Genomic DNA, 20814 nt, shown 5'->3' on the forward strand with positions numbered 1-20814 from the left:
GTAACAAAAAGAGGGGGATTCAAGAAGTATGTATTTGTCAATCTTTCTAATACAGTAAGCGGATTGTCGATTTCTTCCTCGCTTGTACATACACGAGAAGACACAAGGTTTAACTGTGTAGGCTCGTTTATCTGTCGTTCATGCGTGCTGTCATGTTGGATCTATTCAGGACGGCACTCCTCTTAATTGCCGTGTCGGAACTTATTTCTCGTTATGATGTGTTTTAATTTCAATGGTGGGTTCAAATGCTGCAAACACGCCGTCACACCAGAACGATCGATATGCTTATTAAATTGTCGTTCTGACGTGTTTTCGTGTTTGCGCCATTCCATGTCGCAAACACACCAATATAATTTAGCGAAAATCAGCTACAAAAATAAGCTGATAAAATCACGAAAATCTATGGATGTATTGACCAAGTGAACACGAGGAAATAATTACACAATACATAAAATACGAATATTAGACATTATATAATGGCAAAAATGGCACTTAGCTTACGATGCATTGAGAAACATGAAATGTACAAAGGCATTAAGGATAAAGCATTATTCATCTGCATATAAGCACCCGAACGTTCGCTAATAGAAACTATGCAAGTGCTAAATTGAGTGCTTAAAAATACCTAAATACACCAACCTGGAAACAAAGCATGCATTTAACAATAAAATAAATACATAAATAATGCATTTCTCCTTACGTGGACAGTAAGATATTAAGCAGAACGCCGTCTCGTGGTCTTGTCCAGGACATCTTGCCCCATGTGGCGCCACTTTGTCGTACTCACAAGTTCTGTTCCTGGTGTGTTGTCCGATATCACAGCTCACAGAACATGCTGTCCATGAACCCCACGCACTCCAGTGACCGTTGACTTTACAGAAAAGCGTATTATTATTATAATTTTCAAGGATCATAAACACTATATACAAACAGGTGAAATAAATACCGGATTGGGTCACAAACGGATTAGGACTAATTAGTTTTCAAATAATATATGTTAATTGACATAACCTTCACGGCAACATCTTTGAGCTACACCATGCGTATGTAACTAATTTAAAACAGTTTAAAAAGACCAGTCGATCCACCATGTTTATAAAAAAGAAAAAAACACTTTTTAATATACATTACGTGTTTATGAACAATAATTTTGAAACCTGGACATAGGTTGGGGCTACATGTCTCAGTCTCTGTTGCGTTTCCAACACAGTAGTTTCCATGTTGATGAGTTGGGAACTTGCACTCCCGGGTACGGTTTCTGCTGCCTCCACCACAGGTGGCGTTACAAGCTGTCCAATCAGTCCACAGCACCCATACAGCATCCACTTTAAGTGAAAATTGAAACCGTTTTTGTAGCACTCATATTGTTTGAGAATGTAATCTTATTAAGAACCGTCTCTCTTCCTCTCTGTTGCTTTCGTAGAAATTCAAGAGAAATTACCCAACATTTCTCGTTCATAATGATTTCGTAGATACATTGTTACAACATTTTCTGTGTAAAAAGGGCCCGAACGAATTAATGTTAGGTTAATGGCTAATACTTCATGAACATGATAGATTCAACAAAATTGTGTGTACACCAAGTGTGGTTTTCAGCGATTTCCTTTTATTCACTTTCGCAATGATGGAAGACGGGGGGTAAACGATGGGCAAAAAAGAAAACCAAGTGTCGAACAAAAATAATTAAAAGATTCCTTATGAAAACAGGTTTTCGAGGCCTTATTGCATAAACTTGTCTGTATTCAACACTAGCCTAGTAATCTCTGTATACACGCATTGTGTTTGTTAAGATATATCATGCTAACGTTCTTACGTCAGTACTTTTGGTATCATGCTTATTTATACATTGTACTTGTGCCTCATCAGTCACACATCAGCGCCGGAGTTATGCCCGTGGAAGCCAAAAGGCAGTGTAAGTGATATTATCATTATTTTTTAATGTACCTATTACCATTAATGTTAGTATTGTTATTATTATTATTATTATTATTATTATTACTATTATTATTTATTTATTATTATTGTTATTATCATTATTATTATTATTATTATTATTATTATTATTATTATAATTATTATTATTATATTATATTATATATTATTATTACCTATTGTCATTAATGTTATTATTATTATTATTATTATTATTATTATTATTATTATTATTATTATTATTATTATTATAATTATTATTAATTATTATACTGTCTGCAAAACAACCCAAGCGACTAACCTGGGCATGGCTCGGTGTTACAGTACTGCACGTCTTTGTCAGTTCCTGGACATGCGATGCCATGCGGATGCCCAGCGGTGTATTCACATGTCCTATTTCTAAACCAAAGAAATCAGGAAGCAAATAATGACAAAATTGCATTGTCGCAAAATTAACGTTTTATATTTTCAACAAAGACAATATCAACAACCACGAACAATCCAACAAAGACGTCAACTACTGTAAAGGCAACCAGATCTGTAAACAGACGATTTCCAAGTGAGATAATATGACTACCCTTAATGATGAGAACTATGACTTGTTATCTATGCACTAAACGTTAATAGCTAACCTCGTCTTGGTTCCATTTCCACACGTTTCGACACATGGCGTGAAATGTGACCACTGACCCCATGTGCCGTCAACTAAGGTAGCATAAGGTAGCATAATATATTTGGTGAGATTACAATTGTAGTCAAAGGTATAATTCAGGCAAATGTCAACGCACTAAGTTTCAAAAGCTGAAAAGACACACCATAAAATTCACATATTGAGGTTTATTATCATTTTTTATATAAAGTTCATACTTTGTTGCTAAATTCAATCGGCAAAGTGATTATTTTTAATGCCCGAATATAGTTCAAATATCAAAACATAAAACATTGATAGGTTTATGTTATACAAGAAATATAATAAGAATTAATAATAATAATACATAAATATACCAGGACATGGATCTGTTTCACAGGTCTTTGAATCGTTAGTCGGACCGGTACAGTTATCGCCACGTGGTTTTCCCGTCTCATAAGTACACGTTCGGTTACGTGACGTTGTTCCACCTCCACAGGAAACGGAACACGTCACCCAGCCGCTCCATGGCGACCAGTCGCCATTCACTATGTTTCGATCAAACGATATTACTCACGTATAAATATAAAATATATATAGTTTTAAATTAGATTTAATATAGGGATAATACACGTTTTCGAGGGCATGATCATCTGAGTGCGCACCACGAGGGCAGGAACGGATTTTGAGAGCGCCCGCAGATGATCATGTCCGAGAAAATGTGTATTTTCGCTATTATTGCATAAACAAATTAAACATACCAAAATAAATTAAAATAACATTGAAAACAATATGTCTTGTTCATTCGACATCGACAAAATAATTCGAGTATTTCAATACAGTTCAAGTTTGTGTTTTACATATGCCTCACTCGGTCATCATCCGAAATGACGAGGCTTTACCTTCGGATAGGCAGTTTTCGATTTAAAATGAGATTAAACAGTGGATTAATACAAAGTTGAATTATTTTGGAATTTACAGCAGGAGCGTTGAAGGTACATAAACAATTACATTTACAGCATAGTCTTTTGAGACTGTTGAGTAAATAACCTTAACTTCATTGACGTTGACAATAAAATAAAGCTATTGTCAAGAGAGTGCAGATGGTTTAATTTGAAAAGTGGATTGAAATATTCATTGCCATTATCCCTGCATGCATGAGGAAACTGGTGCTTATTCAGTTCCCCATTTATGCTTGGAAAGTCGTAGAAGAATGGAAAAGGGAAGTAACTGCGCGTGGACCAGATAATGGATATGAAAAACACATAACAGGGCTTGAACGGCACGTGAATCGCCTTGTTTATACACGATTTCTCCCGTTCAAGCCCTTCTTTTACCAAGTTTCTGCACCCCGCCAGAGGGCATTATAGATAGAGTTTATGCAATAATGTGCATTCAGATATTCCAACTACCTTTTACACAGACAGCGAATGTAAATAAATAATTTGGAAACTGTATGATAATGATATTAATTGCAATGTGACTTTAATTTTAATATTTTATCATACCTCTGCATTGATATTTACCTGATATAATGCTGCCGTATACATTTTTATCAATTCAATGGAAAGTTGTTTAAGCAGTCAATATTAGACCACTATCAGTCATATGTTATTCTCTTTATATTTTAAACTAGAATAACAAATATTTATACAAACCAGGGCATGGGTTCGGACTGCAAGACTGTGTTTCACTGTAGCTTCCAGTGCAGTTTGTTCCAGGCGGTCCTCCATTGAACTCACACTTCCGTATTCTCGTCTGATCACCATTTCCACAGCTGTAGGTGCACTGTGTCCATGCACTCCATGGTGTAAATTGTCCGTCAACTGGAGCAAAAGAAAAGAACGCTGTATACCATTTGACCGCCAGTGCAAATCTGTCTGTCTATAAATAGCTACATAAAATCAAGTTAAGAACTATTTACAAGAAAACAGCATAATAAACAAAGTGTATTATATCATTATCGAACACCCTTTTCATTAACAGAGAAAGTGTTTCCCTAGAAATTTCAAACACCCATTTATTAATAACAGTTTATGTAGACGTTTACAGGCGTTTTTTCACTACCTGGACAAAGATCGCTGGAGCATTGATCAATTTCATGTTCCGGTCCGGTACAGTTCCTCCCATGGTCCACTCCTGGCGGAAAGTCACACGTTCGGTCCCTCACCTTCTGTCCACCCCCGCAGGTGACCGTACACGTGTGCCAGGAGCCCCAGTTACCCCAAACACCGTCCACTTTAATTACACAATATACATATTTATTTCAAGTTTATTTTGAATATAATGTACAAATATTCTTACACGCAACAACACTATTTTGATGAAGGGGGAATTATATTAAGGTGATAACATACTTTTTGAAATGAAAATGAGGTGTGCAGATGCAAGGATGTCATATCTGAATGGTAATCTGAATAATTGACAAAACACTGTGATTTAACACAATCTTTATCACATACTTTTACTTTTATTTCACCACTATAATCCTTGCAGGCATTACCATTTGGGAACCATAAGGCCATTAATACGTGTGTGTCGTTCGCAATTATACGTATATTTTTTAAACAATTAAGCTATACAATGTAAAGACAAAAATTATTTGTTTTGCATTGTTTCAAGTCTGATTATAAATGTTACATAAAAGTAAACGCTTACGCATTCATATATAGGCTTTTGATAGTGCTTCGTTACGACGGATTTCGATTATTTACTTACGTTATTTTAAGTAAATGTTTGAATAGAACAAAACTTTACTTCGTCCCTGGTATTCGGTACCTAGACAAATTTTGCCCCGATGTTTGGACCCAGTTATAACATGGAATTAATAATTTCATAGCATTTAAAACTGCCTTACTATATAAATAAACTTTATATAATCAAACAAAGATAACTATATACGCTCTGCCAAGTTTCATCCATTTTCGTTCCTGATATCTGACTGTTTTACAATAGATTTTTTTCGATTAAAACATATTCAACGTCTCAGAATGAAACTTAAATGCAACAAGTTAAACAGACGTTAGCTCGACGAATTAAAATTTTGTTTAGCAGCAACTTTGTTTGTAATCCGTGTTTTTTTACTCTTTTTCTCTTAGTGATAAGTCACTTGACGGCGTAAATAATATCTAGTCCATTTCGTTCATTTTCTGACCTGGGCACGGCTGTGTGTTGCAGTTTTGTGTATCCATGGTGTTTCCGAAGCACTCCGAAAGATGGGGTGCGTCCGGATCATCGAATATGCAGGTTCGATTCCTTGTATGCGTGCCGCCAGCACAGGTCACACTGCACGCAGTGAAGTTTGTCCAGTACGACCAGTGACCAGCAACTAATGTTCAAGCATACAATTAGAGTCTTTAAGCCAGTTTTCGTTTTGAAAACACGTTTTTAAAAGTAAAACATATGTTCAGTAACATAACTAATTTGTAAATACCCATTTACTATACATACGCCTTATAAAAACGTGATTGTAAAAGAAACTATGAGACAATTTGAGTTAAAATGTATATGAATTAAATGAGTGACATAATATATATAAGTACCTTTTTATAAGCCGTTATGATTTCCGCTAAACAAACACATGTATATAACTTGTTTTTAAGTTTGGATAATTAGTTTGGATAATTAGTATGCACTCGATGCCAATGGAACGCCTCGTCTGTCTCTTGTTAACTATGAATATATTGGAGGTTTCATTGAAATGGTGTGGGTTTAAATCATATGATATGTGTTTATAATAGTATGCTGTGTGCTTGCCATAGTATGCTGTGTTTTTGTGATGGTATGATGTGTCTTTGTGATGGTATGCTGTGTATTTGTGATGATATGCTGTGTGGTTGTTATGCTATGTTGTGTGTTTGTCATAGTCTGCTATGTGTCTGTCATGGTGTGTTGTATGTTTTTCATGGCATGCTATGTGTTTGTTATGGTACGTTGTGTGTTTGTGATGGTATGCTGTGAGTTTCATTGAAATGATGTGAGTTTGAATCAAATTATATGTGCTTATAATAGTATGTTGTGTGCTTTCCATAGTATGGTGTGTGTATGTGATGGTATGCTGCGTTTTGTCATGGTATGATAGGTGTTTGTTATGGTATGCTGTGTGTTTGTCATGGTATGCTGTGTTTTCGTCATGGTATGATGTGTGTTTGTCATGGTATGCTGTGTGTTTATCATGGTATGCTGTGTGTTTGTTGTAATATCATGCGGGTTTATCTAACATAATGTCCTTTAATTTACTATGCTGTAGGTTGGCGTTATTTTCATTCGGAACACTCGGCTCTTGTCAAATATCTAATGGTTATGTCATACGTATGTCCGTCGGTCCGTATTTCCGTCCGTCCGTGCGTCTGTCTGTCTGTTGTTCTGTCTATGTGTTTGTGTCCGTCCGTCCGTCCGTTTGCCTGTCTGTCTGTCTGTCTGTCTTTCTGTCTGTCTATTTATCTATCTATCTGTCTGTCTGTCGTCTGTCCGTCTATCTGCCTGTATCCCTGCCTGCCTTCCTGCCTGCCTATCTGTCTGTTTGTATGTCCGTCAGCCCGTCCCTCGTTCAGTCCGTGGGCCCTTATTTCCGTATGTAAGTGCGTATGCCCGTCCGTCTGTCCGTCCGTATGTCAGAAAGAGGGAAAGACGGTAAGAAAGACAGACGGATATACGGAAGCAGGGAGGAACGGACGGACATGCAGACGGAAAGACAGATGCACGGACAGGCGGAAATAAGGACACACGGACGGACACATGAACTAATGGGCATAGGGGCATACGGACGGACAGACAGAGATAGACATACAGAAAAACAGACAGACAGCAAACAGACGAGACTCGCGGACAGACGGACATTCAGAAATAAGGACAAACGGACGGACGGACAAACGGACGGACGAAGGAACGGAAGAAAGACAGACACACCGACAGACAGACAACAGACAGACGGACAACAGACACACAAACAGATAAACAGAACGACAGAAACACAGAAAGCATAACAGACAAAGAGACAGACGCACGGACATACGGAAATGCGGACGTACGGACCGACGGACATACGTATGAAGTTACCATTAGTCCGAATGAAAATAACGCCAACTTACATCATTGCGAAAAGGACATCATGTTAGATAAACCCGCAGGATAGTACAATAAACACACAGCATACCTTGATAAACAGTTAAACACATATCATATTATGACAAACACACAACATACCATGACGAAAACACAGCATTCCATGACAAACAAACAGCATACCATGACAAACACCTAGCATACCATGACAAAGCACAGCATACGTTGACAAACACACAGCTTACCGTCACATACACACATCATACTATGGCAAGCACACATCATACTATTATAAACACATATCATATGATTTAAACCCACATCATTTGAATGAAACTCAGAGCACACCATCACAAATACACAGCATACTATGTCAAACACACAGCATGCCATGACAAACACACAACATACCATGCCAAACACACTTCAAACTATGGCAAACACACAGCATATCTTCACAAACACACAGCATATCATCACAAACACACATCATACCATCACAAACACACAGCACACTATGACAAGCACAACGCATACTATTATAAACACATAGCATAAGATTTAAACCCACATCATTGCAATGAAACCTCCGAAATATAAATAACCAACAGGAGACAGACGAGGCGTTCCATAGATGCCCTGTATAATAAGTGTTTATATTTATCTCCATATGTTCATAACGTTAAAACACTACCCCGCATGCCATTTGTTGCTGGCTTATAAAACAGATTTATTGTAGCGTATCTAACCTGGTTCCGTCCAAATGGTTATATGTCAATATAGACTTATTTTGTGAACACCTTTAAACATCTCCCTTAAACAACAATGGTCCTCAATATACGGTGTGCAGCATCTTATCGATGCCATCTACAGTTTGTTGAAATCATGCCCCATGTGATGAAAACTGGCAATGATATAGTGATCACACGATTTGTATAGACTTACATAAAAATAACTTCTTAGAAACCACAAGTCACAGAGGTTTGGTAGAAGGTATGTACCATCAAAAAGGGGTAATGTACAACGTTTTTACCTATCATCCCCCTGAGGTTAACACTGCATACGCCCCAAGAATTATAATATTTGGCATTTAAAGGGATCTTTTCACGGTGTGGTAAATTGACAAAATTGAATAAAGTTGTTTCAGATTCGCAAATTTTCGTTTTAGTTATGATATTTGTGAGGAAACAGTATTACTGAACATTTACTATAGTCCAACATAGCAATTATATGTATCTTTTGACGATTTGAAAACCTAAAAATTATAAAGCGTTGCAACGCGAAACGATTGAATCATTTGGAGAGTTCTGTTACGAAGATTGCTTATATAAGGTATAAAATACTTAACCTGTGTATACCCGGCGGAATAGCCGCGAGGGGAAACCGTTTTTACTTCAGACTAACTCCAGGACTCCGGGGGTCACTGTTTCGAGCCCTGGTACCGGCTACTTTTTTTTTCCTTTTTTAAATTTTATTCTTGATTTTTTACTGAAGCTTTTAAGATCAAATGTTTACATTTATCAATATAAAGCATTTAATGACAAACTTCAAAATATGCCAAAATCTGTGAAAAGGCCACTTTAATATCACGGCCTTCTATTTATTTGGTTCAAATCGCGTTCCTGGGGTCAGAATTTGCCGTGCCATGCCGTGTGAGAGAAACGTTTTTATATTTAATTATAAAAATCATATAAACTCAAGTTTCAGCATACATCCATTAATCATACATTTTGGTTTTTTCTATGTGACATCATATTGAGGTTTTTACAAATATTGTTCAAATTACGCCCCTTAATTCAAAACAGACCAGGCCTGATTGTACACAAATTATATTGGCGGTCTTGTTTACTATGTCATATATTATGTTTTAAAATCAGATTTCACAAAAAGTGGTATTGCCTTTTTCACTGTCCGTCGTTTATTTGATATTTAAATTTTAAAATTGAATTCTTTACATTCATAATGCCAACCTACTTGGACATTTTTCTGTATGGCATCTTATGGTTTCATCTAAGGAACCACTGCACGCTTTGCCATGAGGAGCGGTGGGAGGCGAGTAATCGCATGTGCGGTGTCGGCTTTGAGTTCCATTCGCACAGCTCTTTGAACATGCGTCCCAGCTACCCCAGGCAGACAGCTTACCATCAACTGAAGAGAGGTTTAAATTATAGAGATCAATACATTGTAACATATAAAGTCATCTGGTTCAACGTGTTAAAAGTTACATTCATAAACTGATAAATAAATAGGTACATTTGTGTATATAAACATTGATGCAGAGCTATTAAGCTATAACAAGAAATAACAAATACTATGTGAGAATTGAATACAAGAATACATGTGATTTGGAAATTCTAACGCATCGGTTTCCCAACACATAAAAGGTCCTAGGGAAATGTCTGGCATGTAGTAAGATGCTGGACTGCCAAACCTCGATACCATCGCGATATTAAAAGCCTTGCTTTGTTTGTTTTTTTCAATGTACCAGATGTTTCATTTCTTAACATAATGGTAATATAAATCTACCTGGACATAGGTCAGTGTTGCACTGCTGTGTTTCATTATTGAAACCCGCACAAGTTTCTCCTTGTGGGTATCCCGGTGTAAATTCGCACTTCCTCAGCCGTGCTCGAGTTCCTCCGCCGCAGGTCACCGTGCATGCGGTGAAGTTGCTCCAGGACGACCAGATTCCGTTTACTTGAACGGAGAACATTACACGTGCTAATAACCAATGTGTAAGGAGTAGAAAATATGGTAACATTGCACAGGGTACAAAATATAGCTTATTGCATTGCATGCACTAGTTGAGCAACACTGTGAATACAAGACTGACCGTTCAGTAATAATAACATAGTATATTTATTAAACACATTTAACACAATAGTGTTAAAATGCTGAACACATCTTAGTATAAACATCTATACCTTATATATGAGTCAATTTGATCGGTATAATTTCCTTATAAACGAAGATTTTTTTTTAGAAAAAAATATTAGCGAACTTAAAACAAACTAGAGACGAACCAATGGGGATACCTTTGGTGATGATGCGAACATGGACTTATACAATTACACATTCATATAATCAATAGACGGTTTTATACCTGGACAATTCTCTGTCATGCATGCTTGTATTTGGCTGCTTGCACCCAGTAATGAGCAGTTGTTGCCATGTGGCGCCACTGGGTCGTAGTCACATGTCCTGTTGCGCTCCTGGCTGCCACCCCCGCATGTCTTTGAGCAAACTGACCACGAGCCCCAGTCAGTATAGTTGCCATCAACTTAGAAGTAAGAACTTTTAAATTAAATTTGAAAAACAAAAGAATCCAAACCAATAGAACATATTTTCCAACGCAACATATATGGGCTAGCAACATAATGCACTCAATTACAAAATATAAACATTTACATTTTTACTGCATCCAATTCTATTAAGCAGAGATGAACTGTATACCAGAATATCATCCAAATCACTATCGTGAAATCTTGTCCGTATTATCTTTTTCCTCTTCTGGATCGCCGTTTCAATTTGAGTCTTGGAATAAGGATGAGGCGGGTTGTTTTCAGTAGAGCCCCCGTACAGTTTCTCATGCAGACTCATCAAACATTCACCCTCAAGGGTTTATGGTCACTGCATTCCTGGAGGATGTTCTCTGTCGTTGAGTTTGCTTCTGCACAGGGGCAGTTTGGAAAATACTCGATGTGAAATCTCGATTGTTTATGATGTTGTTTAGTGTATTGTGCCATGTAAACTGTCGGGACATGATCCGTTGTTTTGGTCACTACATGTGATGGTAGCTGTAAGTGACCGTTCTTATCAGGATCTAAATCGTAGTCTCCTCTGGGTCTTTTTCCGTTCCCAGCTTTACTATTCGGTCTTCGTTATACTTTAAGTGCATTCCGCGGTGAGAGTGTATCCAATCGTGTGTGTGTGTGTGGGGGGGGGGGGGGAATGCTATGCAGCACTGTGATTTCAAGTGTTACTTTAAGCCGAGGTTGTTTGATGGCTAATTCTGCTTTCTTGACTGACTAAGCATCGGTGATTCAATGTCTACTTTGCAGCTTATGGTGTTTGCAGCATAGATAACGGCTTCCACCTTATTTATGTTGTTTTTGCCTTGATGGCCTGTTGGCATTGTCTTTGCATATACTTGTCTTTCTGGGTACTTTATGTATATTCTAACTCTCACTGTCTTAAGTGTTGCTGACCCATCTGTGTGAGCCTTCATCCATGCTTCCTAGTTTTTTCCAAGCATTTTTGTTGTCAAAAATTCCTTGCTCGACTCAAGTTTCTCGTCTTTAATGTTAAGATGGGAAACTATGGTACAACTGGTGGTGTTTTTTCTGAATATTTTCTCAGGGAAGGGTGTATATCGTCAGAGCATGGGCTGGATACTGACCATGATGCTTCCTTCGGTTCAAGCTAGATATTTTCAGTCTTCCGATCTCGAATAATATTGACCTAGCTGTTCTTCAGATGATCATCTGAGGAGCTGGCCAGTGCGATCTTCGTCAAGGCTTCACGTCTTTTCTATAGTTGCATATGCCAAGGGTCAGTTTCAGCTCTTTTATAAGCGAAGTTCTTATTGCACCGTCGGTAATTCGCAAAGCGAAGCTGTGGAGTTTGTATATGGGAGTCGTGCGCTTTGATTTAGGTGTTGGAGCCGTATTCTAAGTGATATCTTACTTCACCTTGCTACATCGTCTTGAGGATCGTTTGGTTTGCTCCCCACATGTTGGCTTCCTCGTGATGTAGAGTTTTCGTCTGGGGTTTCGTATGGGCTCTGTATCTTTGTAATTCTTGTTTCTCTTGTGGAATGAGACGCCAGTAAAGTGTGTCCGTCTTCATACTGTATCGGAGTGTTGTTATAGGTACAGGGTACAAAAGGGTAGCCGACTATAACTACTCCCTGATGCTTACACACCAGTAGGAAGTACCTGTCTAGATCTCACCGGAATGCAGCTGAATTATGTATGTGGCAGTTGTTGCATACTCTTATGTGCAAAACACAGGTAATATTTGTACATGGCTGATTGAACTTGCTAAATAAGGTTTGAAATTACGTCATTGAGGAAGAGTACAGGTTGGGTGACAAAACTCCACATTGTGGGACTCCTTGGAGAAGGAAAGGAGTGTTTGTCCACAGAAACCGTCGACCGACACACGGGCTCTCCGGTCGTGAAGGTACAAATTGGTCAACCGGTACATGTAGATTTGGATACCACATATTGTATCAATCTTTTAAGACAGCAAGGGTCACCTTCTGGGCTTGGAATGCGTCTTCAATAACCTTGGCATTGTGTGTTGTCTGGTATTCTGTACTGTTCTATCTTCTGAAACCGTCTTGTTCTCGCCTTAGAATGCTCGCTCTCAATGTGCCTTTGCGTTCGCTGTTTGGCGATTTGTTTTACGGTCATACAAAAACAGATAACCAGGCTTATGGATGTGGCAATCGGGCTTTTTGTTTATTCCGGTGATGAATCATTATTGCTCCCCCCCCCCTTTCAAGCACTTGGGGTACCTGGGCCAGTGACAAATTGACATTGATGATGCCATACAGCGTCTAAAGGGCTGCATCGCTGAGGAGGTGGATTAATACATTCGTTATGTTGTCAAGACCTGGATGTTATTTTCCTTAATTTGTTTGTAAGCCGTATTAATGTCGTGTAGTGCGGTCTCTGTCGGTATGGCTCAATACCGGATGGAGTTTTAATGTCTCCTGTCTCGATTGTCTTGTCGCTCTTCTTTTTATGGCACACTTGGCACTTATGTGCTGCTATGTTTTGTGTATGTCTGAGCAAAAGCATTCGCGAACGCCCTTTCTTTCAAGGTTCTTCCTCTTCTTTCATAGTGATCTGATCTCTTGCTCTCGTCTTTTTAGGTTTTCTTCAGTTTTAGCATAATGGTGGTGTTTCTCTCAATGTTTGGTTTTGATGTCCCTTTTATCCCGCTTTTATTTTAACTTCACAGGTTGATCTTAAAGTAATGATTATGTTTTCTTGGCGTTTGATATTGTGATTTGTCTGGGTCAGATTGCCATGCGCATTATGTAACTCTTTCCAGTATTAAGAGTAATTCTTCTGAACAATCTAAGTATAGTTTCTTTTCCGTGTTGATAATGCGTATGTTTGCTGTTGCCAAGCATTTCATTTGAATTAATTTTTATGGTTATATTTGTAGACTGAATGAACAGTTAAACACTTTTAAACATTCTCTCCAACATGGCTAGGTACAGTATGCATCACTACTCTGTATAAGTATTACATTACATATCAAAACCAGTCTATCCATTTTAATAATACCAACAAATGTGCATTAATTTATGCAATCATTTTCCATCTCAGTCCTTCAATCCGTGAATGCATTGATACAATATGTGTTATATCAAGTATCCATCCGACAATTCAACGTCGACTTTATTCATTGACTGCTCTTTGATTAAAATCTCCGATCAACTGTTAATTTACATCGTCATATTACCTGGACATATCTCAGAGTTGCAAGAGCGCGCATCGGAGTTGCTTCCTGTGCAGTTACGTCCATGCGGCGTATTGTCCGGGAAATCACATACTCTGTCACGAGATGATGTGCCGTTTCCACAGGTGACTGTGCATGTAGACCACGTTGTCCAGCTGTGCCACACACCGTCGACTGAAAATAAATTAAACTAATTTGATTTTGTTTGTAAACAAATCAACCTCGTGTCTCATATCCAGTATTGAACTCCTTCTTTTCATTTCATAAAATCATTTATTTCACACACATATACATGTTCACAATTCAGAGTAGAAGGTGTATGTAGTATAACTTATAAGCGGTATGTGATATTATATTTATGACTTCACTATCATTCAACTTTATAACACCTTGACAGCATTTTGCTATTTCTTTAGAAATATTGCTAACATGAAGTTAACGGAAATATTCAAAGTAACCAGATAGTTATAATACATTAATTTTCTTACACACAACATTTTCGTTTGCGTCGATTTTACGTGCCATACCTGGACATAACCCAAGATTGCAATCCAAAGTCTCGTTGGCGCTCCCAGAGCAGTTGTTGCCCTTGGGCTCATTTGGCAGAAAATAACATTCTCTAGCACGAGACTTTGTTCCGTTGCTACAGGTAACCGAACATGAGGTCCATAAGTTCCAAGTGTTCCAATTACCATCAACTAAATTTAAAAACTTTGCGTTAGTTTTGTTTCTTTGTTATCATTTTTATCCCAGTTCCGCTGGCTTTAACTCGGTAGAAGGCTTAGTAGTAAGTCTCTTTTAATTGCCATTTAGGCTTATGTTGAGTTAAATCCTAACGGAATGGAATAAAAGTTGTCTAGATTGCCATTATTGATGTCTTAGAGTAAAAACAAATATATGATCAGATACAAATTGTCATTTCAAAGCATGTTTATGTAAAAGCGACATCAAAAGTAAAAGCAAGCATTGGCATTTTTATAAAAAGGTATAAAAAAAACGTTAACAAAGCATGTTAAAGCAGTTCACTTAAGTATTTGTAACAAATGATAACTAAATTTGAAGAAATATTATAACTCGCTTAACATGTCAATGTTCGTGATCATTCATCAAAATAACATATGACGACTGTTCTACCAAGATTTTGCAATCGACGACAGCTCCGTATAGTTGATAAGAAAAAGGAGCCGTAGCATGTCATACAATATGTTTTATCAGGTAAAAGATGCGTTTTTTACCTGATGGAAACGGTTGTAATTCCACTGTTAACTGATCATTTACCTTGATTTCCGTGACGTAGAATACCTTATTATACGGTTTAACATGATGTTAACGTTGGAATATTGTAATAAGAACGATGAATACAACAACGATGTTATATGGGGTTTTGCCTATGTTTTAAATCATGTTTGTTTTTTGTTTACTTTATCAGTAATAAAACCAAACCATCGCTTAAGTAAAGTCTATTAATATGCATACTTGGGCAGTGATCGGTGCTACAATTCCTCGTCTCCGTGTCTGGTCCGGCGCATGGGGTCCCATGACGGTGACTGTAAGATGGGAACATGACATGAATGAACGTCCAGAAACTATATAAAGATAAAAAATTTTTTTCTTAATTATTAGCAAATTAACGTGTGTTAGAAACAGTGTGCATCAAGGTCGATAGAAATGCCACTACACAATTAGAAAAAAAGTCTTGTAGAGACTAATTATCTTTCTATATAATACCCCTAATAAGTTAACTTTTATACCAAACATACATACACTGCATTCTTATTACAAGTCCAGTATATGTCAAATATTATAAATATTCAATTAACTAACTGTCTTCATCACATACCAATTATGTCCGGGCCCAGCAATCTCTCCAATTTCTATCCGGGGATTGCAAGGTCAAATTTTACCATGAACACATTCCGATCGACCTTGTCATATTTTTATGACCTTTATTTTCATACATCTGATTATTGAGGGTTACTTTCAGCACATTACATGAGTCAACCTTATATATGGCCTAACCTTGTCCAGCAAAAAAGTGTGAACACCACAGTGATTAAATCTTAAAACAAGGGAAAATCAACACACATTATCTTCGCCAATTTAATGCGATATATTCGTTTCATTAGCCCCTGATCTTACCTGTCATAGTGACACTTCCTCGTCCTCTTCTGTGACCCTCCTCCGCAGGTCAAAGAACACGTGGCCCATGATGCCCAATCGTTCCAAACACCGTCCACTGATGTATGAGTTCAAATATGCTTATAATGTATTTTTGCATAACATTTATTAATTTAAATATAGTTTTTGAGCTTTTTCACCGTGTGTGTTTTTTAATGTTAATTGTATACCCACTTCAATGGTACCAGCTAAATTGAAACACCAATACTATTAATACCTAATCTGTTCATAGGTTGCATGAAAAATAATATTTAAAATAACGATAGATGTGCGAGATACCTGGACATGATTGAGAGGAGCAGGCTCTGGACAAATTTAAGTTTCCAACGCATTCATGGCCGTGTGGTTTGTCGGGTGGAAAGTAGCATGTCCTGTTCCTAAATCTATAGCCGCCTCCGCAAGTTAGGGTGCAGTCGGCCCACTGTGACCATTCCGTTAATACTCCATCGACTTAGTAACAAAATACATCAACATTAAACGGTACACATTGAAAATAAATTGGCAAACAGTTATTTACTGGGTTACAAATTAGATTCTTACACATGATCTATGTTTAAAATCTCTTTAAATTCAATTAATTGTTTACGGATAGTTTTTAGAAGGTTGGTGGTCTTTTCGGGAAGGAAAAAAAAATCTATTGCCACACCTGGACAATCTGAATTTCCACATGTCTGGTTCTCGTGCGAGATTCCCAAACAGTCCAAACCATGGGGAACGTTAGGTGGGAAGTGACAGACGCGCACGCGATCTTGTATTCCTCCACCGCACGTGACCGGACAAGCGTTCCACGTGCTCCAGTTTTCGAACACACCGTCAACTGAGTGAAAGACAAGAAAATAAGTTAAATCAAAATTTAGGCAAAACATTTCCTATAAATGATTTTTACAATGAATCCGATGTAAATCTATTAAAACAATGTCATAGTTGACCTTGCATGAAACATGTAGTAGTCATTTATTTATTATTGTGCAGTAAAAAATATATTATATACTTTAGTGGGCACTTGGTTCGAAAGAAGTTTAAAGTAAGCACCGCAATGAACTGCATCTTATTAACACTAAATTATGTATCTTGGCAGCGAACAACATCATAACGTTTTAAATAAAAATATAATCACCAGGACAAGGTCCATTGTCACATAACTGAGTAGATGTATCATTTCCTGGACAGCTATTGCCCCTGTCATACCTTAAAGACGGTGAATGAAATAATACATTTGGTTCACAGTGGTTCGAATGGTATTATCGATAACATGAAAATAAGTATGTTGCAAAACGAAAATATTTCTATTTTGATATGATTCATACCTTGGATCGAACTGGCACTGTCTTGTCCTGGTTTGGAAACCACTTGCGCAAGAAACAGAACATTTGGAATAAGCGGACCACTGAGTCCAAATGCCGTCCACTGAAATTTACATAAGGGTAAAATTTAACAATGCATCGATACAAATCATGTCAACACGATTTTTGTATTTTCATCAAGAAACTTACCATGCATCGGTATGTATTTTATTCAAGTGCAAACCATACCTGGACAGTTCCGGGAATTGCACTCCTGCGTTTGATTTTTGGGCCCCGGGCAGTATTGTCCATGTAAGGTGTGGTCAGGGTAAGTACACTGCCTCTCTCGATACTGTTGCCCGCCCCCACAGGTTAGCGTGCACATAGTCCATGAGGTCCAGTTTGACCAGTGGCCATCAGCTGCGGTTTGCAACGCGATATTTTGTGCAAGCAGGCAGAGCAAACTAATTGTCATTTACCGCTATTTAGTGATGCTTATATGAAATGTAATCATTTAAAGACATAACTTATTCCGTATTTGCCTTGACAATGAGGGAATTTAATTGACCGTTCATTTCAAGCTCTTTTATGCAAATTAAAAAATACATGTACATCAGAAACTCATTAACAATATCTATGGCTTGAACAATCCTGAACTCTTGTGTCTACATATTTTGTATATGAAACCATAGCAACCGGTTAAAGGGATCTTTTAACAGATTTTGGTATGTTTTTAAGTGTGTCGTTAAATTCTTTACATGGATCAAGTAATTACCATATCTAAAGATTTGCAGTATAAAACAAAAATAAAGTTGAATTAAGAAAAAAATCAACACCTGGGCTCGCACAACTCACCCTTGGAGTAAAAGACTAGCGCTTAAACCACTCGGCCATTCATAACATGATGACATGTTACAGAACGTATTTACACTGTTTATAACTAATCATTGTATGGTCAAAAATAAAACGATAACAACAGAACTTTTCACATTATACCATTGTTTCGCTTTTGTCAGGCTTTATAATGTTCAGGTTTTTTCATTGTCAAAAGATGCATAAAATGCATATTTTAGAGCATATATATATGTCTTTCAATAATTGTAATCAAGTCTAAGGCAAAACACGTTACATCTATTGAACAAACAATGACGTAGCTTGTACTTATGTGCTGGGGTTTTCGTAGTAACATCTTTCGTCGCGTAAAATAAAATGACTGAGTTTTGTAGTCATTGTATTATGTAGAGTGAATTCTTGCTGTGTTCATTATTTCCTGTGCCACCTTTTGTATAACAAATGTATGTATCGTTCGCAGATCAATTATCCAAGCCTGTAAACGGGCGTATTTTGTTTTAAGTAGTCGCTTTTGTAAAATGAGCGTTTTAACGACAGCACTCCCAGTCCTATGTACAATCATATTTATACAAACTCTACATGTAAGCGCTGCCTTCCCCTGAAAAGGAATGCCTTTATTCTCAAAATTAGCCTTGTCCATGTATTAAGTTAAAGCTTAAGATTTCATGGGACTTTGTCACAGTTACCAAAGAGATACATAAATAAATAGAAATCCTTTGCACTCCAGCAGAGGGCGAAAAAACACTCAGGACGTGGTAAAATATTTTTTTGACACATACGACAAGCGGCGTACTGGTAAAAATGAAATTATTATATATGAAATAAGTATCAATGAACAAAGCAATTCTTTACTGCCCTTAAATAAATCGTCGGGCTCGTTACTTTATAGTCCAATACGTACAGTGTAGAATAAGGAGGTTGCAAAATATAAAATTTGGCATATCGTCACAATAGCCGAGACGTCACTTTGAATTCCAGGTATATACCGATACACATCTTGCTTAAATTTGGTTCACTTACCGGAAATCTTAAATCTTTAATAGTAACCATTGGGCACCAAGTCTAATTTTTTTTTATAATTATGTTGTCTTGCTTGTACCAGAGGGGGTAATCACGTGACAAACAAGATGGCGACGTCCATGCCGAGGCAGGTATTTTTCGTCGTTTTATACCCTTTATTACTTGTATTACTTGATTTGGTTTTATAATGAAACACTATGAATATTTTAACCCCTCTGTTTACATCAGGATAATAATTAACTGACCTGTCGGTAGCGTTGTTGTCGGTGGTGTTGTTGTAGAGGCTACAATAAGACAAAAAAACAATTATAAATAGAATACTCCTTTTTTATCATACAAAATCCAATATATTGCATCAAACGATAAAAAGTATACCTCTTATAATACATCAGTTATTGAAGGACTCACTAGGGCAAGACTCCACGTTACAAGGCGCCGTCTCATTTAGTGGCCCAGAGCAGTCAGCCCCATGAGGTCTGTTTGGAGGAAAGTAGCAGTCCCGTGTTCGAGTGTGGACCCCTGCGCCACAGCTCGCGGAGCAAAAGGTCCAGGAATTCCAGGGTTGAATAATACCGTCAACTGAAATTCGAAATTTGAACTGTTGCATGTGTGTGGCCCTATCAGATAAACCTGATATTACATATTTGAAAAAATGTTATCAATGTTTCTCGGAATTTTGTTGGTCTTTAAAATACCATATTTTATGCATGGTCAATAATGTTTCATGATGTTCTTACCGTTCTAGTGCGCATGGTCGACACAGCTTATTTACAGACTATGATTTAATAGGTCATGTTGTTTATAAAATGGACCACGGTCCTATCACGTTCTTTATACCAGTGTTAATCGTGTAAACTATCAAAACCCACTAAACGCTGTTCCTTTCAAAATATCAATCAACAAAATAACATTATAATACTTTCTTAATTATAATCATTACACGGTTCACGCATGCACACATTCACAAAGAGTATACCTGGTTCTTTGCAATACTTGCCCATTTGTATTTAACAAATAATGATAACAATGTTTAGTTATGAAAGAATCAACCATGGTCTGTCACTTATTTGCAAAAAAACTAAGACATCAAGACCGAAGAATATTCTCAGTGAAGAATTACTCAAATATGGCTGACTTACTTGGACACTCGTTTGTACTACACTCCTCTGTTACTGTAGACTGGCCAGTACAGTTAAGACCGATTGGGGCGACCTCGTCATAAATACATTGACGTTCTTTTGTACGTCGTCCTCCGCCGCATGTTTGGCTGCACGTGGAGAAAGCAGACCATGTCGACCAGCGTGCATCAACTGAAAATCAAGAAGATTATGTCAGTGAAAAAAGTGCAACTACGGAGAATAATAGTTATATTATAATGCG

The 20814-nt window shown here is 37.4% G+C and overlaps 1 protein-coding gene across 11 annotated transcripts in view; it reads right to left on the reverse strand.

The window, feature by feature from the left end:
* The window catches only part of LOC127881075 (SCO-spondin-like), a 64653-nt gene that overhangs the window by 29846 nt on the left and 13993 nt on the right, over positions 1-20814 (reverse strand). For all 11 annotated transcript variants that reach the window (XM_052428784.1, XM_052428775.1, XM_052428792.1 and 8 more), the window contains 23 exons: positions 20574-20744; positions 19843-20013; positions 19680-19718; positions 17812-17982; positions 17587-17686; positions 17397-17467; positions 16926-17096; positions 16559-16729; positions 16241-16337; positions 15578-15648; positions 14629-14799; positions 14105-14275; positions 10728-10904; positions 10151-10321; positions 9599-9772; positions 5715-5888; positions 4628-4798; positions 4219-4386; positions 2938-3108; positions 2565-2637; positions 2234-2331; positions 1158-1325; positions 701-871 (listed from right to left, as the gene is read on the reverse strand). In XM_052428784.1, coding sequence (XP_052284744.1) covers positions 701-871; positions 1158-1325; positions 2234-2331; positions 2565-2637; positions 2938-3108; positions 4219-4386; positions 4628-4798; positions 5715-5888; positions 9599-9772; positions 10151-10321; positions 10728-10904; positions 14105-14275; positions 14629-14799; positions 15578-15648; positions 16241-16337; positions 16559-16729; positions 16926-17096; positions 17397-17467; positions 17587-17686; positions 17812-17982; positions 19680-19718; positions 19843-20013; positions 20574-20744 — 3291 coding nt within the window. The remainder of the gene's footprint in view (positions 1-700; positions 872-1157; positions 1326-2233; positions 2332-2564; positions 2638-2937; positions 3109-4218; positions 4387-4627; positions 4799-5714; positions 5889-9598; positions 9773-10150; positions 10322-10727; positions 10905-14104; positions 14276-14628; positions 14800-15577; positions 15649-16240; positions 16338-16558; positions 16730-16925; positions 17097-17396; positions 17468-17586; positions 17687-17811; positions 17983-19679; positions 19719-19842; positions 20014-20573; positions 20745-20814) is intronic.

This window comes from Dreissena polymorpha, chromosome 1 (genome assembly GCF_020536995.1).
Source record: "Dreissena polymorpha isolate Duluth1 chromosome 1, UMN_Dpol_1.0, whole genome shotgun sequence".
Lineage (NCBI taxonomy): Eukaryota > Metazoa > Mollusca > Bivalvia > Myida > Dreissenidae > Dreissena > Dreissena polymorpha.